The sequence below is a fragment of the Erythranthe guttata genome, chromosome 13, assembly GCF_056151865.1.
Source record: "Erythranthe guttata isolate IM_541 chromosome 13, IM_541, whole genome shotgun sequence".
NCBI lineage: Eukaryota > Viridiplantae > Streptophyta > Magnoliopsida > Lamiales > Phrymaceae > Erythranthe > Erythranthe guttata.
In genome coordinates this window covers 579,296-600,132 of record NC_142545.1, presented here as the reverse complement: position 1 = coordinate 600,132, position 20,837 = coordinate 579,296, and the positions used below count along the sequence as shown (strand labels likewise).

Sequence of the window (20,837 nt, the reverse complement as noted above, 5' to 3'; positions counted from 1 at the left end):
ATGATTAGAGAACTAAATGCACAAAGAATGTTAGGTTGTTTAGCTTCTTTTGGGGGCACGTACAACAAAATTACGTGTGAATCGTGTTCACGTGATTTTTTTGGGACTTGCTATTTACGGTTTGAAAATTGCTATTTGCGGTTTATAACAAAAAAAAAACTTTATTTCTCTAAAACCCTAAAACTTCCCAAAAAAATCTCACTCCCCCCCAAAACACGTAAAAGCCCAACTTGGGCGCCCATTCATGCAGCGCACGCCCAAGTTGGGCGTGCAAGCTGCATTTGGGCGCCCGAGTTGGGCGTCCAGTGGAATTTTTTTTTTTTTTCTTTTTTTAATTGAACGCCCAAGATGGGCGCCCAAGGCGTGTACGAACGCCCGGAACGGGCGTTCGTTCGTACACGCCTTGGGCGCCCATCTTGGGCGTTCCAACATGTTTTTGCGAAAAAAAAAGCCCTATAAATCGATTTGTAGGGTTTTTTAACATGAATTTGGTTCCGTAATCGACCTACTCAATGCATATTACACATAAAAAAGTCGAAATTACATCAAAAAATCGAAGCACAACCCTTCTTCAAGCTTGATTTCGAATTTTCGAATTTTTTTTTTGCTATTTGCAGTTTGGGGGGTTTTTGGATTTTTTTGAAAAGTTTTGGGGTTTTAGAGAGATAAAGTGTTTTTTGTTATAAACCGCAAATAGCAATTTTCTAACCGTAAATAGCATTTTATTTTTTTTGGGTTAAATTACGGCCATCTCCTGATCTAAAATGTTAAATTACGAAAAAGATCCGCAGGTTCGGGTAATTACGACCACCCTTTTATTTTGAATTTTCTTACACGTCCATTTTTATAGTGTTAAATTCAATATAATCTTTTAGATTTCGTGAAATATTCTCTAACTTGTACTCGTTTCATGCAAATATGCAGTTCTTGATGCACTACAATTTGATATTTACAAACCAAGAAACACATCTGTCATCTTATGATTATCTTGTTTCAAAATATGGAACTCAAATGAAGTAAAACAAGTACAAACGAGAGAATATTCTACGTAATCAAGAAGATTCCACAAACTTTGATATCGCAAAAAATGATCGTGTACGAAGATTCATAGCTAATGGGTGGTTGTAATCACTAATTTTTTCATAATTTGATCAAGGGTCGCTGTAATTTACCCATTAATTTTTTATTTTATCTTTTTGCCAAAAAATGGGAATTTGGCGGAGCTGCTAACAGTTGTGCAGCGGACACGTGGAGGAATGGTAATTGGAAAAAACGTAAGTAGGCTATAAATACAAACTTTATTACAGCAAAGAACACAACATCTCCTTGTTTTTCCTTCAATGCTATAAATACAGATCAGGTTTCAAATAAAAAACCAAATTTCCTGACCAGAAGATCAAAAACCAAATAAAATCCAATACAAATAAAGCTTCTACTAAGACCAAACTAAAATAAAAGGGTAAAAATTGAATCAAATAGAAAGAAACCAAAAAGAAAAAAAAGAAACAAAAAAAAAAGGAAAAAAGAATCAATTCTGAAGCATAATAAATCGAAACACGAACACACCACACACACCTTAGTATCTTTTCCCAAGAACAATGCCAAGGATAATTGAGACAAGAGCCACACCTAAGACGAGCGTGATGTTCATGGCCGGAGATGCCGCGGCAGCATGTGCTTGCGTATCTGAGGGCGATGCTCCAGTTGAAGTTGCCTCCGGTTTTTTCTTACTCTTTCGCTTGGAAGGAGTTGAAGATGGAGACTCAAATTCAATCTCCCTCGATTTTACGGTTTCGTCCTTGTGTTCCGAGATGGCATCCTGCATGCATGATAGTTTGGATATAAGATATTGTATTTGTATCTTTCATAAGAGGGCTCTAAATCTTATATAGACCGTACTTTTAGCTTTTAAGATGTACTCTTTTTGAAAGGAATCGAGCTTTTTTTTTTCATTTATTAAGTGTTTTTGTACTCCTATGTGTTTTTGAGTCAACGGAAGGAATAAAGCTAACCTTTTCTTTCGATTTAGCATCAGCTAGCTGCAAGCTCTGCTCAAGATCTTTCACTTTGTTTTCTAGAAGAATAACTTCTTTTTTCTTGGATTCAACTTCTTCACACGATTGCTTCAAAGCGGCTTCTCGCTCCAGGTCCTTTTGGGAGATCGACTTTTTCTGTTTGCATGCAATGAAAACACAAGAAGTTAATGATTCGGTATTTATCTTCAAAATCTTTGGAATGAAAGATGTTTTTCTTACATGTTCAAGTTTGTCAAGTCAAATTATCCAGATAAATACATTACAAAAAAACGGTAGATTTCTATGGCAAAAAGGCTTTTCAACTCTGATTGTATGAAGATTTGAAATAGTATGAATTACCTCTTCTTCAAATCGAGCTTCCGCGGTTGCTAACTTTTCTTCAAGCTCCTTCAAATGATTTTGCAACTCAACTTTCTGAACAACTTCTTTGTCGAGGATTTCCAACTTGGATTTCAAGGCATCTTCATTTGATTTTTGTTCTTTCAACTGCTCTTCAAGTTGTACTATCATTGTCTGTAGATCCTTCTTGGAACTTTGAAATGTCTCGTTAATCAAATTATTCTCTTCCATAACCGAAAATATCTGAAAGAAGCAGATGATCGATATAAAACTCTTAAAAAAATAGATCATAAGTCGGCAAAATTAAATGTCGTATACTAACCTGAGATTGTAGCTTTTCGCCTTCGGAAACAAGCCTCTCTCTCAGCTCCTCGACTTCTTTCTTTGCAGTATTTAACTCTTCAACTGTGCAATCCTTCTCTGACGAAACACTGGACAATTTCGTCTGTAAATCACTTAGCTCAGATTTGTACAAAGCCAGATCCTGAGTGAGTTTCGAGTTAGCTTCAATCAATGCTTCAGTCTCCTTGTTAAACTGACCAGATTTCTTCTCCAATTCACTCTCCAGATCCTTAGATTTAAACAAAGTTTGTTCCAGTTCTAATTCACGACTCTTCACAAGTGAAGATGCTTGCTCAGCCCGTTCTTCATGTGTCTTCACATGCACTTCAAGAGCTTTTAGCTTCTCGTGCAAGTCCTTCGCTTCTGAATCTTTTGAACTATGTGCGTTTATAGCTTCTTCCAGCTTTGCTTTTGCCTCTGAAAAGCGAGCTTCAGCAGCCAAATGAAGCTCCGATACTTTAGAATGCTTTTCCGTCAGTTCGGTTATGGTGTTCATGTGAGAAGCAAGTTGCTGTGCAGAGATTTCCTTCTCGGAAACCGTAGTAGTTAGCTTTTCTTCAAGACCTTTAACTTTCTCACTGAGCTGAGCAATATTCTCAGACAAGACCGCATTTTCAGACAGATACGAGTCAGCTTTAACTTCTGCTTCCGAAATTTTTGCTTTCAGTTCTTCATTGATGCCCTCAGAAGAAGCCAGCTTCGCCAATATCTGATCAAGATCTTTGTTGGCAGTTTCGTATCGTTCAGTAGCTTCTACAAGCTGCACTTGATAACTTTTGACTTGACTTTCGAGAGCCTGTAATTTTTCATGCAAATCTTTCGCCTCGGAATCTCTGGTGGTGAAATTCGAAACCGCCTCCTGGAGTTTCAGGTCCGTTTCCCTTGATAGTGTCTCGTGTGACGACACAAGTTCTGACCTATGTGCAGTCACTTCCTCCAAGGCTTTGCTCTGTTGTTCTAGCTTCTCCTCAGCTAACTTAAGTTTGTCGATGACTTCAGTTTCCCTTATTACAGTCGCTTTAAGGTCGTTTTCAATGCTCGCCAACTTCTCCTGTGAGATGGTTAGTTCATTCTGCAAGATGGTAAGTAGGTTTTCTGTCTCGGAAAGCTTCTCATTTAAGGTTTTCGACGAATCTTTTAAGTGCCCATTCTCTTCGGTTTTCGAATTCAAGATTTCAGACAATTCCTTTTCCTTGTCTGTGGATGCTTGCAATGCAGCCTCTAGACTCGATGCTTTTAACTGCGCCACCTCAAGCTCTGCTCCAAGTTCAGACACTTGTTTACCGCTTTTTAAGGATTCTGCTTCCACATTCTCACATTTCTTCTCTAACAAGCTTATTTGATCTTCGAGCTCCTTAATCCTATTTTTTTCTGTCTCGAGAAGTAATTCCAACTCGCCCACCTTTTTTACAGCATCCCCCGCTTTGGAATCCGATGTCTGTATCAAACTCTCGAGTTCAAGGCTACGCTCATGAACAGTATTCGCCCGTCCCTCGTGCTCCGATGCTTTTTCCATCACATTCTTTAATTCAATCTCGAGCTCAGAATTACGGGATGTTGACTTGGTCAACTCAGACTCCATCTCAGCTACTTTGGCCTGGAATTCTTGCAACTTGGTTTCCAGTTGTTGCTTAACTTCCACCTCCTTCGTAAGATCACCATTCAGTTCGGATAGTTTCTGAGATAACTCTCTCAATTCCTTTTGATAATCATGGCTTTTGAGTTCTTCCAAATTCAGTAGCTGCTCTAGCTCAACAGTCTTCTGCTCGGCTGCAATACAACGGGTTTCAAATTCTTTCAGCTGCAATTTTGATTCTTCTGTCGCCACATTCAACGCTTGCTGTGTGCCCTCAAGCTCCCGATTTTTGTGGCTGTGAAGCTCTTCAATGGCTTTCAATTTCTCTTCAAGTTCTTTGCTGTTAGCAACTGCTTCCGATAAAAGGGTATCAGCCTTGAAGAAATTCTCGTCGGATTGCTGCAGCTTCGCCTCAAGGTCATTGCACAGCTCCTTCATCTGGACCATATTATTGGTCAGATCAGACACAGCATCTTCTAGCGCTTGTTTCTCTTTAGCCACTTTCTCTAAATCCTCCTGCGCGATTTTCGCCTTCGTTTCATGGCTTTTCAAGAACTCTTCGACCCCTTCCTTTGCAGCAACTTCCTCCTTCAGCTTCGATTTCACATCTTCAAGCTGCGAGACGTTTTCGTGAAGGCTTTCCTTAGTTGCAGCGAGCATATTCTCAAGCGAGGCAATATCTTCTTTCGTCTTGGATTCAGCAGCTTTTGCAACTTCTAATTCTTGGGCCAATTCGCTGATAAGAGTTTCTTTTGAAGCTAGCCTCTGCTCCACATCTTTTACCTGTGATTTCGAAAGCTCCAATTCTCCATTAACAGTGGCGAGCTCAGCAGTGGTGATCTTCAGCGCCTCTTCAACTTTCTCACTCTCGGAGATCTTTTCGGACAAGCTTTTTAGCTCGTCCTGTAATAAAGCTGTTTGATCTTCCATAGCTTTAGCACTTGATTTCGCCAGCTCAAGGAGCTTTTCGAGTTCCAAGGCTTTCTTAGTCTCTGACTCTACATGCAAGCCGCTTTGCTTGTGCAACTCCTCGAACTTCTGGGCTTCTTCAGCCGATTCTTGCAACTTTAATTCAAGCTCTTTCATCTGCTTGCTTGAGATCTCTAGCTCAACACTGAGACGATCGAATGCTTCCTTTGTATTTGTCAACTCCGTGTGCTTCTCTTCTTGAGCTTTTAATGCCTCCTGCAAAGCTTTAAGTTGCTCACTATATTTGTCCTCTGCTTCTGAGCTTTTTTCGAGCAGCTTCTTGTTGTTGAGTACGAGCTCTTCATGCTTCTTCGTGCTTTCTTCGAGCTTTTCTTTTGTCAGCAAGATTTCGTTCTTCAGGTGAGTGTTCTCAGATTCAGCTTCCTTTGCTACCCCGGATATTTTTTCCAGTTCATTTTCGAGCTCCTTGATTTTTTCTTGTGACTCGAGCAGCTCTCGAGTTGCCTCTGGACTGCTTACTGCACGCTCGATGACAGACGGTTTTTCCTCCTTTTCCACCTTTACGAATTCTCCTTCGAGGGCCGTTTCTTCTTCTTTCTTTGCTTCCTCTGCTATTATCTGAAATGAAGTGAGAAGAAAATTATGGATCTCAACTCGTATGACAGTGCTAGCAGCTACGATCGATGCATAAAAAGTAAAGATTTTTACCTTAATGGGGACGCCATTGCTCTCAGCCTCGTTGGCCAACTTTGCTGCTGGTATTTCATGACTTATAACTGTTTCTTCTGCCATGGCTTAATGTATCGACTTGTGAGAGGATCTGTATGCTAAATAAGATAAAATGACAAGAATTAACGCTAATTGCAGATATCTAAATTTAAACACACTTTCCAATACGAAAAATTACAGGGACAGGAGAAAGTAAACAAGTGAATCCTCTACATCATCTCAAACATATAGCAAGGCAAATAAAATGGAAAAAAAAAATTATTTTTCCAAAAAAAAAAATTAAAACACTGTTCGTTTACTTAAAATAAATTGTATATTTTAATAATTCAAATCGAAAGGTAGGCTATGATGGAGAACTAATGATACCAGTCAACACCAGTAAACTATAGGATGAAATAATACAAGTGGTTCTTTGTTGACTACAGATAAGATATTAAATACATGCAAGTATGCAACTACTTAGTTTAAGAGTGTTTAAATTCACTGCAAGTAAGATTTGAATAATAATAATAATAAATGAATTGTTAAGTACCACGTCCATGTAAAATATTTGAATTATAAATTTGTGAACTGGTGATTTCTTGGAAAGTGCAAATTTATTTTACATCAGTTTTGTTTTATATTATCGCTAATTTATATATAAAAAAAATAGAACATAAGGATTCATTTAGATCAAAAGATTTGAAATGACTCCAAACAAGAAAAAAATGAAACAATTGCTCAAAAAGTTCTTAAAATGAGAGCTAAATATTTCAAATTCATTGTCGAATCAATGAATTTGTTATTATAGATTTCAAATCCATGCTACACTCGATCAAATGTAGATCGAAAATAACATGAGAGTTATGATTCATATCTAATGTATTTTATTTGGTGTAGCATGAAATAAATGAAGAGAAATAATCAATGTAAGATCAGCAAAAAAAGGAGGTGCCAACTGCACACCTAAGCTGCTAAGCACCAACCTTTGAAAAGATTCCAGTTTTAAATTAGATTAATCTATTTATATTTCCAAATACAACCAAGGAAAAAGAATTCTATGAGTAAAAGCAAGCAGTCAATAATAGAAAATAGTTATCAAAATAAAGCTGATGGCCCCCACAAAAGTAAGGCTCTTCAGTCTTCACCCTTTACCTAACGATATATATTTCCTTTTTTCTCTTTTAATTTATTTTCGTCAAAATTAAAAATATTAAATAAATTTGAAAAAATCAAATTAAACAGCACTGATCCTAGTGATCAAACTTGAATTAATTCGATATTAATTATAAAATAAAATATAATCTCATATGACACAGGATGAAAACAATAAAATCCAAAAGTAATTAAATCTCGGGATCTTTAACGAGTCAAATGGAGCTGAATATTAGCATTTCTAACCTATTTATATTTTTTTGAAGCTCGATTTAATTTAAATAAATAAACAAGAAATTAATTTTGTACAGTTCAAAAGTACGATCAATCAGCAAAAAATATAGTAAACGACAAGATCAAATCGCCTTTTCAATTTATTTTTAAAATCAAAACAGCATCTTCGCCAATTCCGCTACATCATTTGTTGTAAGATGTACCAGCCTGACGTTACGCCCCAGCTGGATATTTTAATTTATTTTCTCAATAAAAATAAAATTCTATTAAACTTTTCAAAACTCATAGTTCATCATATTTTTCAGCATAAAAAATCGGGATAAATTATAAATAAATAAAAAATAAAAACAATTCCGATCATCGTGAAAATTAAGTAACTCAGCAGAAAAATAGAAAACACCGATCTTACAATCGGTTACCGGAATCGAGATGATTACCGGTGCGCAATAGCTGATCGACGGCGAAAAAATAAAAGTTCCGACTACAAACAGATCAGAATACCAACAATCAAAATCATCAACATCAGCATAAATCAAAACAGAGCAGCAGGCAGAAATATTAATATACAGTCATAAATTAAAAATTAAAATATGAACACGGATCAAGTGAAATAGAAAAGAGGCTTACCTGCGCTTAACTGATGAGCAGATTTTGATGATTTTTCTCTCTAGAGAGAGAGAGCGGGGGGATTGGTTCTAGAGAGAGAGAGAGAGGAGTATTGGTGGAGTGGAGAGAGAGAATGTGATTGAAAATTTGGAATTAATAGTGAAAATGGCGGAGGAGCTAGGAGCAGTGGGCTGTGTGGCGGGGCCCTTATTTGCAAATTGTTTTATATATATATATGAATCAGAGTTTTCAAATGGTTTTTCTCATACCGCTGCTTTTTCCACACCGCTTTACCACTTTTGCCACGCTGCAATGCCGTCGGCTTCTATTATTTCTGTGTATTTCTATATTTCATTTTATTTATTTATTTATTTAATTTATATATATTGTGTGTGTGAATATATATATAAAAAAATATTAAAGTTTTTTTTTTTTTTGAGAAATAGTTAAAGAAGTAAAAGATTAGAAGAATAATGGTTGAGGATTATATGTATTGTAAATGTTAATCTTTTTTTTTTTCTTTTGACTTTTATATATATTATGTATACATGATTAATACACTTTAATTAGATTTTCTTTTTTTATATATATAATAAGAAAAACACTTAATAAGATTTCATTTTATAGTAAAAAATATTATTACTTTGATGGTCAAGTTATAATGGTTGGCAAATTATTGTTCTTTCTTTTAGGCAAATTACGACCATCCTTGGGGTAAAATTAAATTGCGAAAACGTCCCTCTTATCGGTCAAATTTAATTTTTAGATTACAGATAGATTGGAATAATTCTAGTACAATGAAAAAACATAATTTAGGTTATTAAAACACTCAATAATGAGTTGACTTGGTGTGATTGTATTTGACTGGAAGTTCAATGTATATATACTATATAATATAATTGTTAAAACGATCTTAATTAGTATGGCCAAAAATCAATATCAAGTAACTCAATAGTAATTTCAACAATCATTTTTAATAAAATTAAATTGTCAAGATGTGGTGGCTTGTTCTTTAGTATTATTTAATTTTCAGAATTGGCGTGCGAATAAGCCTGATTTCAATTGAGTTTAAGTTGTCAAAATATGTTTGCATTAAATTATGAAGAGAAAATATGAAAAATAAATTAAGAATAATAATAATAAATAAATAAAAATTTAGACAAGAATGAGAGATGAGTTGACCATGTAGTCACCTCGATGCTATGCATAGTTGTTAAAATCTCGTGATTTACTATTCGATTTGATTTATATACTTATTGATTAAAATCTCATAATAAAATCTTAAATATCAATAATCTCAACTGAATATGTTAAAATTTACGAGTTGATTAAAATATAAATGTTATTGCACTTTTGATTTTGATGGTGCTAGAGATATATCACATTAAATAGTCGAAGTAGGATGAGCTGGAAGAGCAAAGTGGATCATTGACTCAAGAGCTTGATGACCTTGAGATATCTGCGATCAGAGAACACGTAAACTAAGCCGGGAGGTTGATACGGCAGAAACTCCTCCGACACTCAAGTCAGGCATGTGGGTAGCAAAAGTCATAGAATAGGAGCAGTTGTATTGCTCGAATATTGAACGTACCTTCCTTTACAAATGAGTTAGAACATATATTTATACCTCATTGATTGGGCTGAAGTTAAGTTAATTGAGATTGTCGGGCCACAAAACCTTATCCAAATGTGATTAGACCTTCATTGTAGTGGACTTCAAGTTTGGACTCGTGGCCCAATAGATTAAGAAATTATAGGCCCATTGAATTGGCCAAATTACACATATCAACTTTCAAACTTAGAGGGTGTTTGGCTAAGCTTATAAGAAGTTAAAATGAGCTTATAAGATGTTTTAGAGCTTATAAGCTCTTCCAAAGTGTTTGGTAAATTTTTAAAAAAAGATCTTAATTTTTTTTAAAATAAGCTGTTGGAGACCAAATAAGATCTTTTTAAATAAGTACTTCTACCCACCTTTTTATTTAAGATCTTATAATGAGTAAAAATAGGAAATAAGCTCATTATCCAAACACTCTAAAAATTAATCATAAAAATAAGATGTAACAGTTTATCAGCTCTAAAAACATCTTATCAAGAGTTTATCAGCTGTTTAAAATAAGCTTAGCCAAACACCCTCTTAATAAGTTGATTTATGACTTAAAACTCATCAATTATAAATTAATTATCAATCAATAATAATTTAAATATCAACCAATTATACGACATAAATCCATTTATTAAATATAACATATACTTTTCTTTTACGGTATCTATTTTCGAAACCTAATGGTGTCGATAATAGATTTAGATGAACCAGATAGCTATCGGTAACCAGCGATCACGTCCTTCTACATTCGTATTTAGAAATGATTAAAACTTAATGATGTTGTGTCATACTATTTTAATTAAGATAATGATTTCAAAGAAAAAAATAAAAATAACTATATTATATTTGAAACAAAATAATTTATTGGAAAAAAATAAAATGATTAATGTAGAAAAACCTTTTGTTTTGGTGAAGAGTTTTAATTGGTTGAAAATTAAAAAGGTAATGGAGGTGGGGGCCCACAGGCGACCGACCAAACCGTCCCAGCTCTCTATAGGTGCAAGGGATGAGAGATGAGTTTGTCCAATTTGATAAAGACATAATAAAACACTTCTTTTTTTATTATGTTTATTTATTATTTGTTTTCCTAATCAATAATTCAATTTTGCTTTTTTTTTTTTTTTCCTCAATTCTTTTGGTTTGTCAATCATGGCTAGGGGTGAAGATCGGACGTTTAAGATCGTAATTAGACCTTTTGGTAAAAAAATCGAGTTTTTTCGTAAGTGAAGAAACTAGTTCCAATCTTGTTCTAGAAAAAACATCGAAAAACTCGGGATCCGAAATTTCAGGAATTGGAATAAAAAAACTTGTTCAAAATCAGCAAAATTTCGAATCAGAATCGACGGCATTCGGAATTTTCCGATTTTGTGTCACCTAAAATATAAAATGCATAATAATATTGGTGTTTTAAGTGTAACATTCAGAAAACTATCAGAATTTCGGGAATTATTTTCGGAACTTAAAATCGGATCAAAAAATTGGAATCTCATACATGTTTCAATTCCGATCCAAATAATTAAAAAAAAAAAATCAGAAGTAACAAATCCCGGAACCCGAATTGAAAAAATATTATTCCAAAATCGAAAAAGAATGGATCAAAATCGGAAATTACGTTCCGATTTTCACCCCTGGTCACGGTCTATTTTCCAGATTGAGATCGAAAAAATTCAGAAATTCTATTTCAATTTTCATCACTAGTCACGGTCAGATTTGTCGACCTGTTTAGTCGAATTTTGTTATATAGTTTTTAAAGTGTCTATGTTTTATAAATATTCAAAAGAACATAGTATTCCTAATTAAAAATAAATAAATAAATCATTTATAAGAAAATGTAATTGAATTAAATAAATAAATATAGTGGGGGGGTGGGGTTTAGTTGCAAGGACTTGGCCAACTATGAGTAAACATAGCCGGCTAGATTTGTGGTTTACATTAATTCAAAGTTGAAACCTTCTTTTCTTCTCTAATTGGTCAATTAATAAATATATTTGTCGCCCTAAATTGACTTCATATCATAAGAATATTCATTCCATGACTATGATTTAATTTTTTTTTTGAATTACTTAGCTAATCATGATTAATCTTCCCAGCCAAACGAGGCCTTAAAATGTCAATCGATTGAGTTTTAGCAAATGAAAAGGCTTAAATTGAGACATAAAATGAACGTGTAATTATTGTCCGTACGGGGTTGAATACTCAATACTTCCTCTGACTTGTTTTGTATGTCAGTTTTGACTGTTGCGTACGTATTAAGAAAATCAATAAATGTGCATAGATTATAGCAAAAAAATATAGAAAATTACGAAAATATCCTTACGAATAATTACTGCTCAATTAATTAATTAAGAGTGATAAATGTTAGAAAATGAAGAAGAAGACAACATAACAAAGAGAACATAAGAGAGTAAATAGAGAGAATGCAATATGTATTTCTCTTCTTCTTCTTGTATCTCAAATACATTTACATTGTGTTGTATATATAGTACAAGAAAGACCTCTCAAAGGTCAAGAGTTACAACACTTTTAATGATGAATAATGGTGGAGATGATGGTGGGAGTTATGGTGGTGGTAGTGGGAGTAATGGTGGTGTAATGGTGGTCATCCACACCTTTAAGTTTCATAACACTCCCCCTTGGATGTCCACCATCTATGGAATATGCCTCGTTAAAAACCTTGTTAGGAAAACCCAGTGGGACAAAACCTAATCGAAGGAGAAAAGAGTACACATCCATTTAAAGCTTATGAGCGTCACACTGCCTCGTTAAAACCTTGCCAAGAAAAACCCATTGGGACAAAAACTTGGACGAAGGAAAAAGAGTACAATGTTGGAATTATTGATCACGCTCCCCCTGAATTCGACATGAGATTGAGTTTGATCATTTTCTCAATGATTCAATGATAGATCTCCGATATATAGTTAATGATGATTGCAAAAATCATCTTTCTTCTTTAACTCGCGAGTTTAGAAAACTTCAATATTTCGGCGGCCTCTTTTGATATATTCAAAGATCGGATAATCAGTGAATGAGGCTTATCACATAAAATGATGGAAACAAATTCCATAAAACAAATGTTAGATCTATAAAATTTATCCTTCAATTGATCTCAATCTCTTTCATCAAATATGCATATGTGAGCTCTTCAAGAGTCTCACAAGACTAAGTCATTCATATATACGATAAACGAATCATTTGATTATTCATTTCTCTAATATGGTATTCACTAAAGTGACTATACCAACATAATTATTAATTTGTGTATGGATCATCACAATGGTCTAACTCATGAGACCTTTTATTATATGCTACAAGCACTATATTTTCAAGAATTTACTTCATTGTTATTATTTGATGATCCATATAGATATAATCAAAATTTACTAATGCTCATAATTCAACAGCTTGCATTTCTCAGTCTGGTAATAATCAAAATTCATGGATAATCGATTCAGGTGCTTCCGATCATATTGCTGGTAATAATTCTTTGTTCTCTTCTATCTCTCAGCCTAAATTTCCTTATATTATTACTCTAGCAGACGGATCTAAAGTTATTGCCAAAGGAATTGGTCAAGCTTCACCCACTCCTTCTGTACCTCTAAAATCTGTGTTGTTTATTCCTGGTTGTCCATTTAATTTAATATCTCTTAGTCAACTCACTCGTTCTCTTAATTGTTCTGTTACCTTTGATGCTGATTCATTTGTTATACAGGAACGTGGTACGGGTCGGATGATTGGCGTAGGACATGAATCTCAAGGTCTTTACTACCTTCGATCAACTGGTTCGGTAACATGTGCTACAAAAACGTCTCCCAATCTTTTTCATGAACGTTTAGGTCATCCAAGCTTGTCAAAATTGAAGAAAATGATCCCAAATCTTCATAAATTAGAGTCTTTGTCTTGCGAGTCATGTCAGTTAGGGAAGCATAGTCGATCTTCTTTTTCAAAAAAGGTAAGAAGTCGTGTTGATTCTCCCTTTTCTATTATTCATTCCGATATATGGGGTCCAAGTCGCGTATCCACAACTCTTGGTTTCAAGTATTTTGTAACTTTTATTGACGAATTTTCAAGATGTACTTGGGTTTTTCTAATGAAACAACGTTCTGAAATATTTTCCATCTTTACTTCCTTCTATCACGAAATTGAAACCCAATTTAATAAAAAAATAAAAGTTTTTCGGAGTGATAATGCGAAAGAGTATTTTTCTTCAGCCTTCTCCTCTTTTTTGTCATCAAAAGGTGTCATCCATCAGTCAACATGTCCTCACACACCCCAACAAAATGGGATTGCAGAAAGGAAAAATAGGCATTTAGTTGAAACTGCACGAACATTATTACTTCATGCAAAAATGCCTGTTAATTTTTGGGGTGATGCCGTTTTAACTGCTTGTTTTTTAATAAATCGAATGCCTTCTTCATCCCTCGATCATAAGATTCCTTATTCTATTTTATTTCCTAACGAGCCATTGTTTCATATTGATCCTCGTATTTTTGGATGTACTTGTTTTGTCCATAATCTCTCTCCAGGCTTAGACAAACTCTCTGCCAAAGCTATCAAGTGTGTCTTTCTTGGATATTCCAGAGTACAAAAGGGGTATCGATGTTACTCTCCTGTAAATAAACGTTACTATATGTCTGCAGATGTTACATTTTTTGAGAATAATTTATTTTTCTCCTCCACCTTAGATGAATCTAATTCAATATTTGAAGTTCTTTACATTCCATACTCGAGCCCACCGGAACTAATTCCATCAACAGAGGTTCCTATTGAATGTCCTACAGTTGAGTCATCTCTACCGCTTATTACATACCAACGACACGCACAAGTTTCCGAACCAGTAGTAGAAGAGGTTGCACGACCAGATGATTCATGTCCTACTCCACCAACCGCCTCTACTACCGACCCCAGTAACAATGAGTTACCTATCGCTCTTAGAAAAGGTAATCGATCATCTCGTAATCCCCATCCTATTTATAATTTTCTAAGTTATCACCGTTTGTCTCCTTCCTATTTTGCCTTTGTATCATCTTTATCTTCTGTTTCCATTCCCAAAAATGTTCGAGAAGCACTTGACCATCCAGGATGGAGACAAGCCATGATTGAAGAAATGCAAGCTCTTGAACAAAATGAGACATGGGCGTTAGTCTCTCTTCCTCCGGGAAAAACCACTATTGGTTGCCGTTGGGTATATACTGTGAAAGTTGGCCCGAATGGACAAATTGATCGTCTAAAAGCTCGTCTTGTGGCGAAAGGATATACACAAATTTATGGTCTTGACTACGGGGATACTTTTTCTCCTGTGGCAAAAATCACCTCGGTTCGTTTATTTCTTGCCATGGCAGCAATTCGTCATTGGCCATTGTACCAGTTAGATATTAAAAATGCCTTTCTTCATGGGGAATTAGAAGAAGAAATTTATATGGAGCAACCGCCTGGCTTTGTTGCTCAGGGGGAGTCGGGATTAGTTTGCAAGCTTCAGCGATCTCTCTACGGGCTAAAACAATCCCCACGAGCATGGTTTGGAAAATTTACTTCAGTTTTGCAGAAATTCGGATTACGGCGCAGCGAAGCAGATCACTCGGTATTTTATTGCCATACTTCTCCTAATACATGTGTCTACCTTGTAGTGTATGTTGATGATATTGTCATTACTGGCAATGATCATGAGAAAATCTCCCAATTGAAAGAACATTTGTTTGGCCATTTTCAGACCAAGGATTTGGGAAAATTGAAATATTTCCTTGGAATAGAAGTGGCTCAATCAAGAAGTGGAATTGCTATATCACAAAGGAAGTACGCATTGGATATACTTAAAGAAACCGGCATGGAAAATTGTAAGCCAATCGACAGTCCTATGGATCCAAACCATAAATTTCTACCAAATCAGGGGGAGCCTTATTATGATCCCGAGAGGTACCGAAGATTGGTCGGAAAGCTTATCTATCTTACTATCACAAGACCGGATATTTCCTTTGCCGTTGGAGTTGTAAGTCAATTCATGCAAGCCCCATGTGAAGATCATTGGAATGCAGTAATAAGGATTTTGAGATATATCAAAAAGGCACCAGGACAAGGGTTACTTTTCGAAGATAAAGGGAATACTCTAATTACTGGATATTGCGATGCAGATTGGGCAGGTTCTCCTATTGATAGGCGTTCTACATCAGGATATTGTGTTTTTGTTGGTGGAAATCTCGTATCATGGAAAAGTAAAAAACAAAATGTTGTTGCAAGATCCAGCGCCGAAGCTGAATATAGAGCTATGGCCATAGTCACGTGTGAGTTAATCTGGATTAAACAGCTTCTTCAAGAATTAAAGTTTGGAGACACTCAAAAAATGAAGTTATGTTGCGATAACCAAGCGGCTCTTCATATCGCATCTAACCCCGTGTTTCATGAAAGAACCAAACACATTGAGATCGATTGTCACTTTGTTCGAGAGAAAATCATTTCTAAAGAAATTGTCACATAATTTGTCAGCTCAAATGATCAAGTAGCAGATATATTCACAAAACCCCTCAGGGGACATCGAGGTCATTATATTTGTTGCAAGCTTGGAGTATTTGACTTATATACTCCAGCTTGAGGGGGAGTGTTGGAAGATATATATTTATTAAGTTGTTGTTAGGTAGGAGATTAGTATAATTATGTGGTTAGTTGGTAGATGATTAGTTGAAGTGTAATTAATTATAATTTGTGTATAAATAGCTTGTAAGATGAGTTTAGTTTAACATAATATAATATTAAGAAAATTAGTTCTTAACACATATATACGATAAACGAATCATTTGATTATTCATTTCTCTAATATGGTATTCACTAAAGTGACTATACCAACATAATTATTAATTTGTGTATGGATCATCACAATGGTCTAACTCATGAGACCTTTTATTATATGCTACAAGCACTATATTTTCAAGAATTTACTTCATTGTTATTATTTGATGATCCATATAGATATGCGGTATTTGTATACACATGTTGTATGTCAAGTCATTTGAATACCGAAAATTGATTGCATCGTTCTCATAATAAAATATTTTCAAAAAGGTATTCAAATGTACGCGATAATACTACCCACTTTTGTACTAAAGGCTCCACAACTTCATATGTGTTGACTTCAAGTCAATGTGCAATTTATTATCTCATTTCTAATTTCAAATATTCATTGCCATATATGTTTTCAAACTATATGGCCAATTGGATGTCGACATGCATTTACATTTATGAGATACAAGTTCTTCACTGTTTAAAAATAATTGCACGCACATATATATCAATAATATCCTTCGTACTCCCCATTTTCTAGATAATCAAGCCATCGCTTGTTATTTCACTTTTCCGGTACCGGATTCTCCTCGGAGAATTATATTCATACAAATGGGGATAGTAGCCTCCGTGGGTACGATCTCTTCTAGAGATCTATATTTTTCATGTACCATGTATTTTTCTCTTGTAGAGAATTTTATATCTTGCACCAATAAAGTTTTCATAATACTTTATGTGCTTGAGCTCATTATTTCTTTCACTAAATGTCCGATAAGGACTTAAACGCGCGCTTTTAAGTTTCACAATATGGAGGGAGTAATAAGGGACTATAGGTCCACTATATTTTCAAAGTCAATATTAATAAAATCACTTTGGTACATGAAAATCAATTCAAAGATAATCTAATTCTTCAAAATGATAGATTGGTACAACAAATACTTGAGAACTACTAGTCTCAAATATCTCTCTATTTCATGTAAAGAGCAAGCTAACCATGATTTATTTGCCAAACTCTTTATTGGCACTTCGGTTCGATTGTAAATGATTTCGGTATCTACCGTATAATCATCAATGAATTTCTCATCCAAATATAAATTTGATTTATGCCACCGTAATTGGCAAATATTTTCAAATCATATTAATGGATATTAGTGTTGAGTCGTCCCCCAACATTGTCTGTAAGACGATTCCCTTCATCAAATGGGATAAATAATAGGATGAGATTACAATGCTACTAGCGCTAGCAGACTTTTAGTTAAACGATATTCACCCACTTCTTGAGGTGCTAATCATTCGAACCAACATAAATATCTCCCCCTCTTATATGCATAAATTATAATTGGTTAGCTAGTGTACCATATTCACCCTTCAAGGGACTTCTTGATGCAATCACAATTTACAACATGTCCTTCTCGGACATTCTCTTTTCACCCTTCTAGGGTATTCATTTGCAACACATTTTTCAATCAATGCATCTCGCATTTTACTTATAAGATTGTTGCAATGTATTCTTTTGTAATGTGTGTTAATTCTTTGATGCACAAACCAAGATGAGACATATTATATTATATAATTTCACGCCGTTCCATGTAAATAAACCGGCTTCTAATCTCCCCCTAACGGCGGGAAAATTGTCTCATATAAACACAATTGACAAAGTATGTCATATAATTATCTCCCATTAGGGATTATTTAATCGCATAAATAATCGACTGTATTCTACATGTAATAAAACATGCGATAGATATGCCATATCCAAAATGTGACACAATTTTTTGTTATTTTTTATATTGGTGCTTGATAAAACTTATCAAAATGTTTTATCATAAAATGAATTCATGACCAACATTTTTCATATTTCTCATCTCTCTTCCACTTCTAATGATGAGAGAGAAAATGTAATATAATAAGCACCAAAATATCTATTTGTCTCAAGGACATCTCTTCAAATATTGAATATTTGTTGTATCCACTTCATGGAATAACAAAACTTGAACGAGCTTTATAATATTTCAATTTTAGCTCACAACTCGTATTAAAATACGATATGCCCTCATATTCTCTCGATTCGCTACAATGAAAGCAACTTTAGTTCTCATGTTGCTATTTCATGAGCATAAAATATATCCAAAGTATGGATTTTGATGGAGTATTTCAAGTCATATATATTGGAGAATATTCTCTTATATCTCCATAAGTAACTATATTTATTTTACTTTTACTTGTTTGTGCAAGACACGTGCCACCAATTTTTATATGTATTTTCATGGCACAAAATACTTTGTTTGTGTCTTGTAGCCACATTTAAGTATGAAGTATGTGGCTTGTGACTTCAAAACATATATCACCCACATGAAATAGTTTATTTTTTCATGACACATAAATGGATCTTCAACTTAAATGATCCACATCTCATGTTTTTTTTTGTTGTTGAACATTCAAGATAATTTCAAACCTCGTGATATTTTTCATATTATTGAATCACCAACAAATAATCTTTTCGAGTACATATATGAGGTTTATAACTTGACTTTGTGTACTCAATGTAGGCCTCAAGCCTATATATATATGATTTAGATCATCATAGTACTTAACCATAGAATAATAGTACTATATATGAATGAGAAATACATATCAACTCAAATCTTAAGTTTGAGTATTATCGCATAAACTTTGAGTCTATCATATTCTATTGAGACTTATAGTCTCAAAATGTGATCTAGGCTTCAAGCCATAAATTGATTAGATCAATTATCAATTTTCTCATTTCAATATTTTGTGGACTTGAAAAATGTCCACAAACGACAAATTTGTCATGTCTGAGTAATTTGCTTGTATCTCTCTCATTCGAGACCCAATTTCAACGCTTCAAGATGTTGTGAACAGCCAACAGAAAGTTCTACAACTTTCGTATTTTACATTTTATCAAATTCGGAAAATATCAGGTCCGAAACGGGACTCAAAGTCTTGCAAAATGACCACAAATGACTGATCTGGCATGTCTGAGTATTTTAAGCATATATCTCTTGATCGAGATCCGATTTTGATGATTCAAAATGTTCCGAACAGCCAATAGAAAATGCTACAAGTTTCGTATTTCGCATTTTCTGAAATTTGGACATTATCAGGTCCAAAACAGACATCGAAGTACAAACTCGTGAATTGCACGAAAAATCACCTACAACAAAAGTAAGATGGTTAATATTTTATCAATTCAAAACAAGAATAAAATATTTAAAATCAACTCCCTTTCATCTTCAATGGCTAAGGAGTCATCTTCCTTGGACTATCTTTACTCGAAAATTTAGGTAGAACAATCGTGCTGATAACGTGTTAGAAAATGAAGAAGAAGACAACATAACAAAGAGAACATAAGAGAGTAAATAGAGAGAATGCAATATGTATTTCTCTTCTTCTTCTTGTATCTCAAATACATTTACATTGTGTTGTATATATAGTACAAGAAAGACCTCTCAAAGGTCAAGAGTTACAACACTTTTAATGATGAATAATGGTGGAGATGATGGTGGGAGTTATGGTGGTGGTAGTGGGAGTAATGGTGGTGTAATGGTGGTCATCCACACCTTTAAGTTTCATAACAATAAATAGTAATATTGAAAACAAAACGAATAATTTGGAGTAGTTAATGCTTGTATTAGCTAATTTTCCCAAAAATCAGTAAATAAACACTACAATTAATTACATTCCAGCCCAAGGGCCAAAGGATAAAAGGCTCCAATCATATTTTTATTTAATTTCCATTTTACCCTCCATCAAATTTCTTCAATATCCAAAGGGCTCAAAAGATTGCCCAATTTATTTCTGTGCGGCCCAACTTTTAACAAATGAAAACAATTTTGTGAGGGACTTTACCGAAAGAAAAAAAAAGTGCGTGGCTTTTTCGCAAAATTGTGGATACCTAGGGACTACTAGTTAATTTTCGCATTAACATTATCCATTTAAACAAAATCAGCCTTCAACAACTTCTGTTTATCGCCATTGAAATTAAAAAAAAAAAAAAAAAATGGAAATTAATGTACTACAGCAGATGGGTCTTCCGGTATTGGGAATCGTTGCAGTTGCAGCTCTTACTTTCTATGTTGTTAGCTTTTCTGAGCTCAGAGAGGTAAAATATCTCTCTCTCTCTCTCTCCTCTTTCTCTCTCTACAAATTAATAATATGTGACACAGAAATTATTATTGATGTAATATAAAAAATAAATGTGACACAGAAATCATTCAAGGATTTGGAAGAGAGAGAAGACTCAGTTGGTTTCAGGTCATCTTTGAGTTCTAGAGAGAGAAGGGCCAGGAGAAAGGCTGATAAGCAATCTAAATATTGAAATTTGAAACCATCATCAATATTTTCATTAACTTTCTGCCAAAATTTCTCATTACTATTATTATTATTTGTTTGGAGAATTTATTGCACTTCTTTTACTATGTTTTGTTGCTCAATCTCAAAATTTGGTGTGAAATTTCAATCTAAATATGTACCTAATATTATTACACCTATGAAATTTCATACAAACCAATATATT

General features: G+C 34.3%; 2 protein-coding genes across 5 annotated transcripts; one reads left to right on the top strand and one right to left on the bottom strand.

Moving 5' to 3' along the window:
• Positions 1-1,279: 1,279 nt before the first annotated feature.
• Positions 1,280-8,288, bottom strand: LOC105951955 (early endosome antigen). 4 transcript variants are annotated; one of them, XM_088811740.1, is made up of 7 exons: positions 7,948-8,066; positions 7,730-7,801; positions 5,932-6,050; positions 2,698-5,841; positions 2,376-2,618; positions 2,013-2,171; positions 1,280-1,819 (listed from the first exon to the last, which is right to left on the bottom strand). In XM_088811740.1, the coding sequence occupies exons 3-7, from the start codon at positions 6,013-6,015 to the stop codon at positions 1,577-1,579; spliced, it is 3,873 nt and encodes a 1,290-aa protein (XP_088667866.1). In that variant the 5' UTR covers positions 6,016-6,050; positions 7,730-7,801; positions 7,948-8,066; the 3' UTR covers positions 1,280-1,576. The 4 variants fall into 4 exon arrangements, with proteins under 4 accessions (XP_088667866.1, XP_088667867.1, XP_012830898.2 ...); XM_088811741.1 differs by having other exon boundaries at positions 7,758-7,801; XM_012975444.2 differs by lacking the exon at positions 7,730-7,801 and having other exon boundaries at positions 7,948-8,288.
• Positions 8,289-20,253: 11,965 nt separating this feature from the next.
• Positions 20,254-20,807, top strand: LOC105951863 (uncharacterized). Its single transcript, XM_012975321.2, has 2 exons — positions 20,254-20,423; positions 20,529-20,807. Exons 1-2 carry the CDS (start codon positions 20,322-20,324, stop codon positions 20,637-20,639), a joined length of 213 nt encoding a protein of 70 aa, XP_012830775.1. The 5' UTR covers positions 20,254-20,321; the 3' UTR covers positions 20,640-20,807.
• Positions 20,808-20,837: the final 30 nt, after the last annotated feature.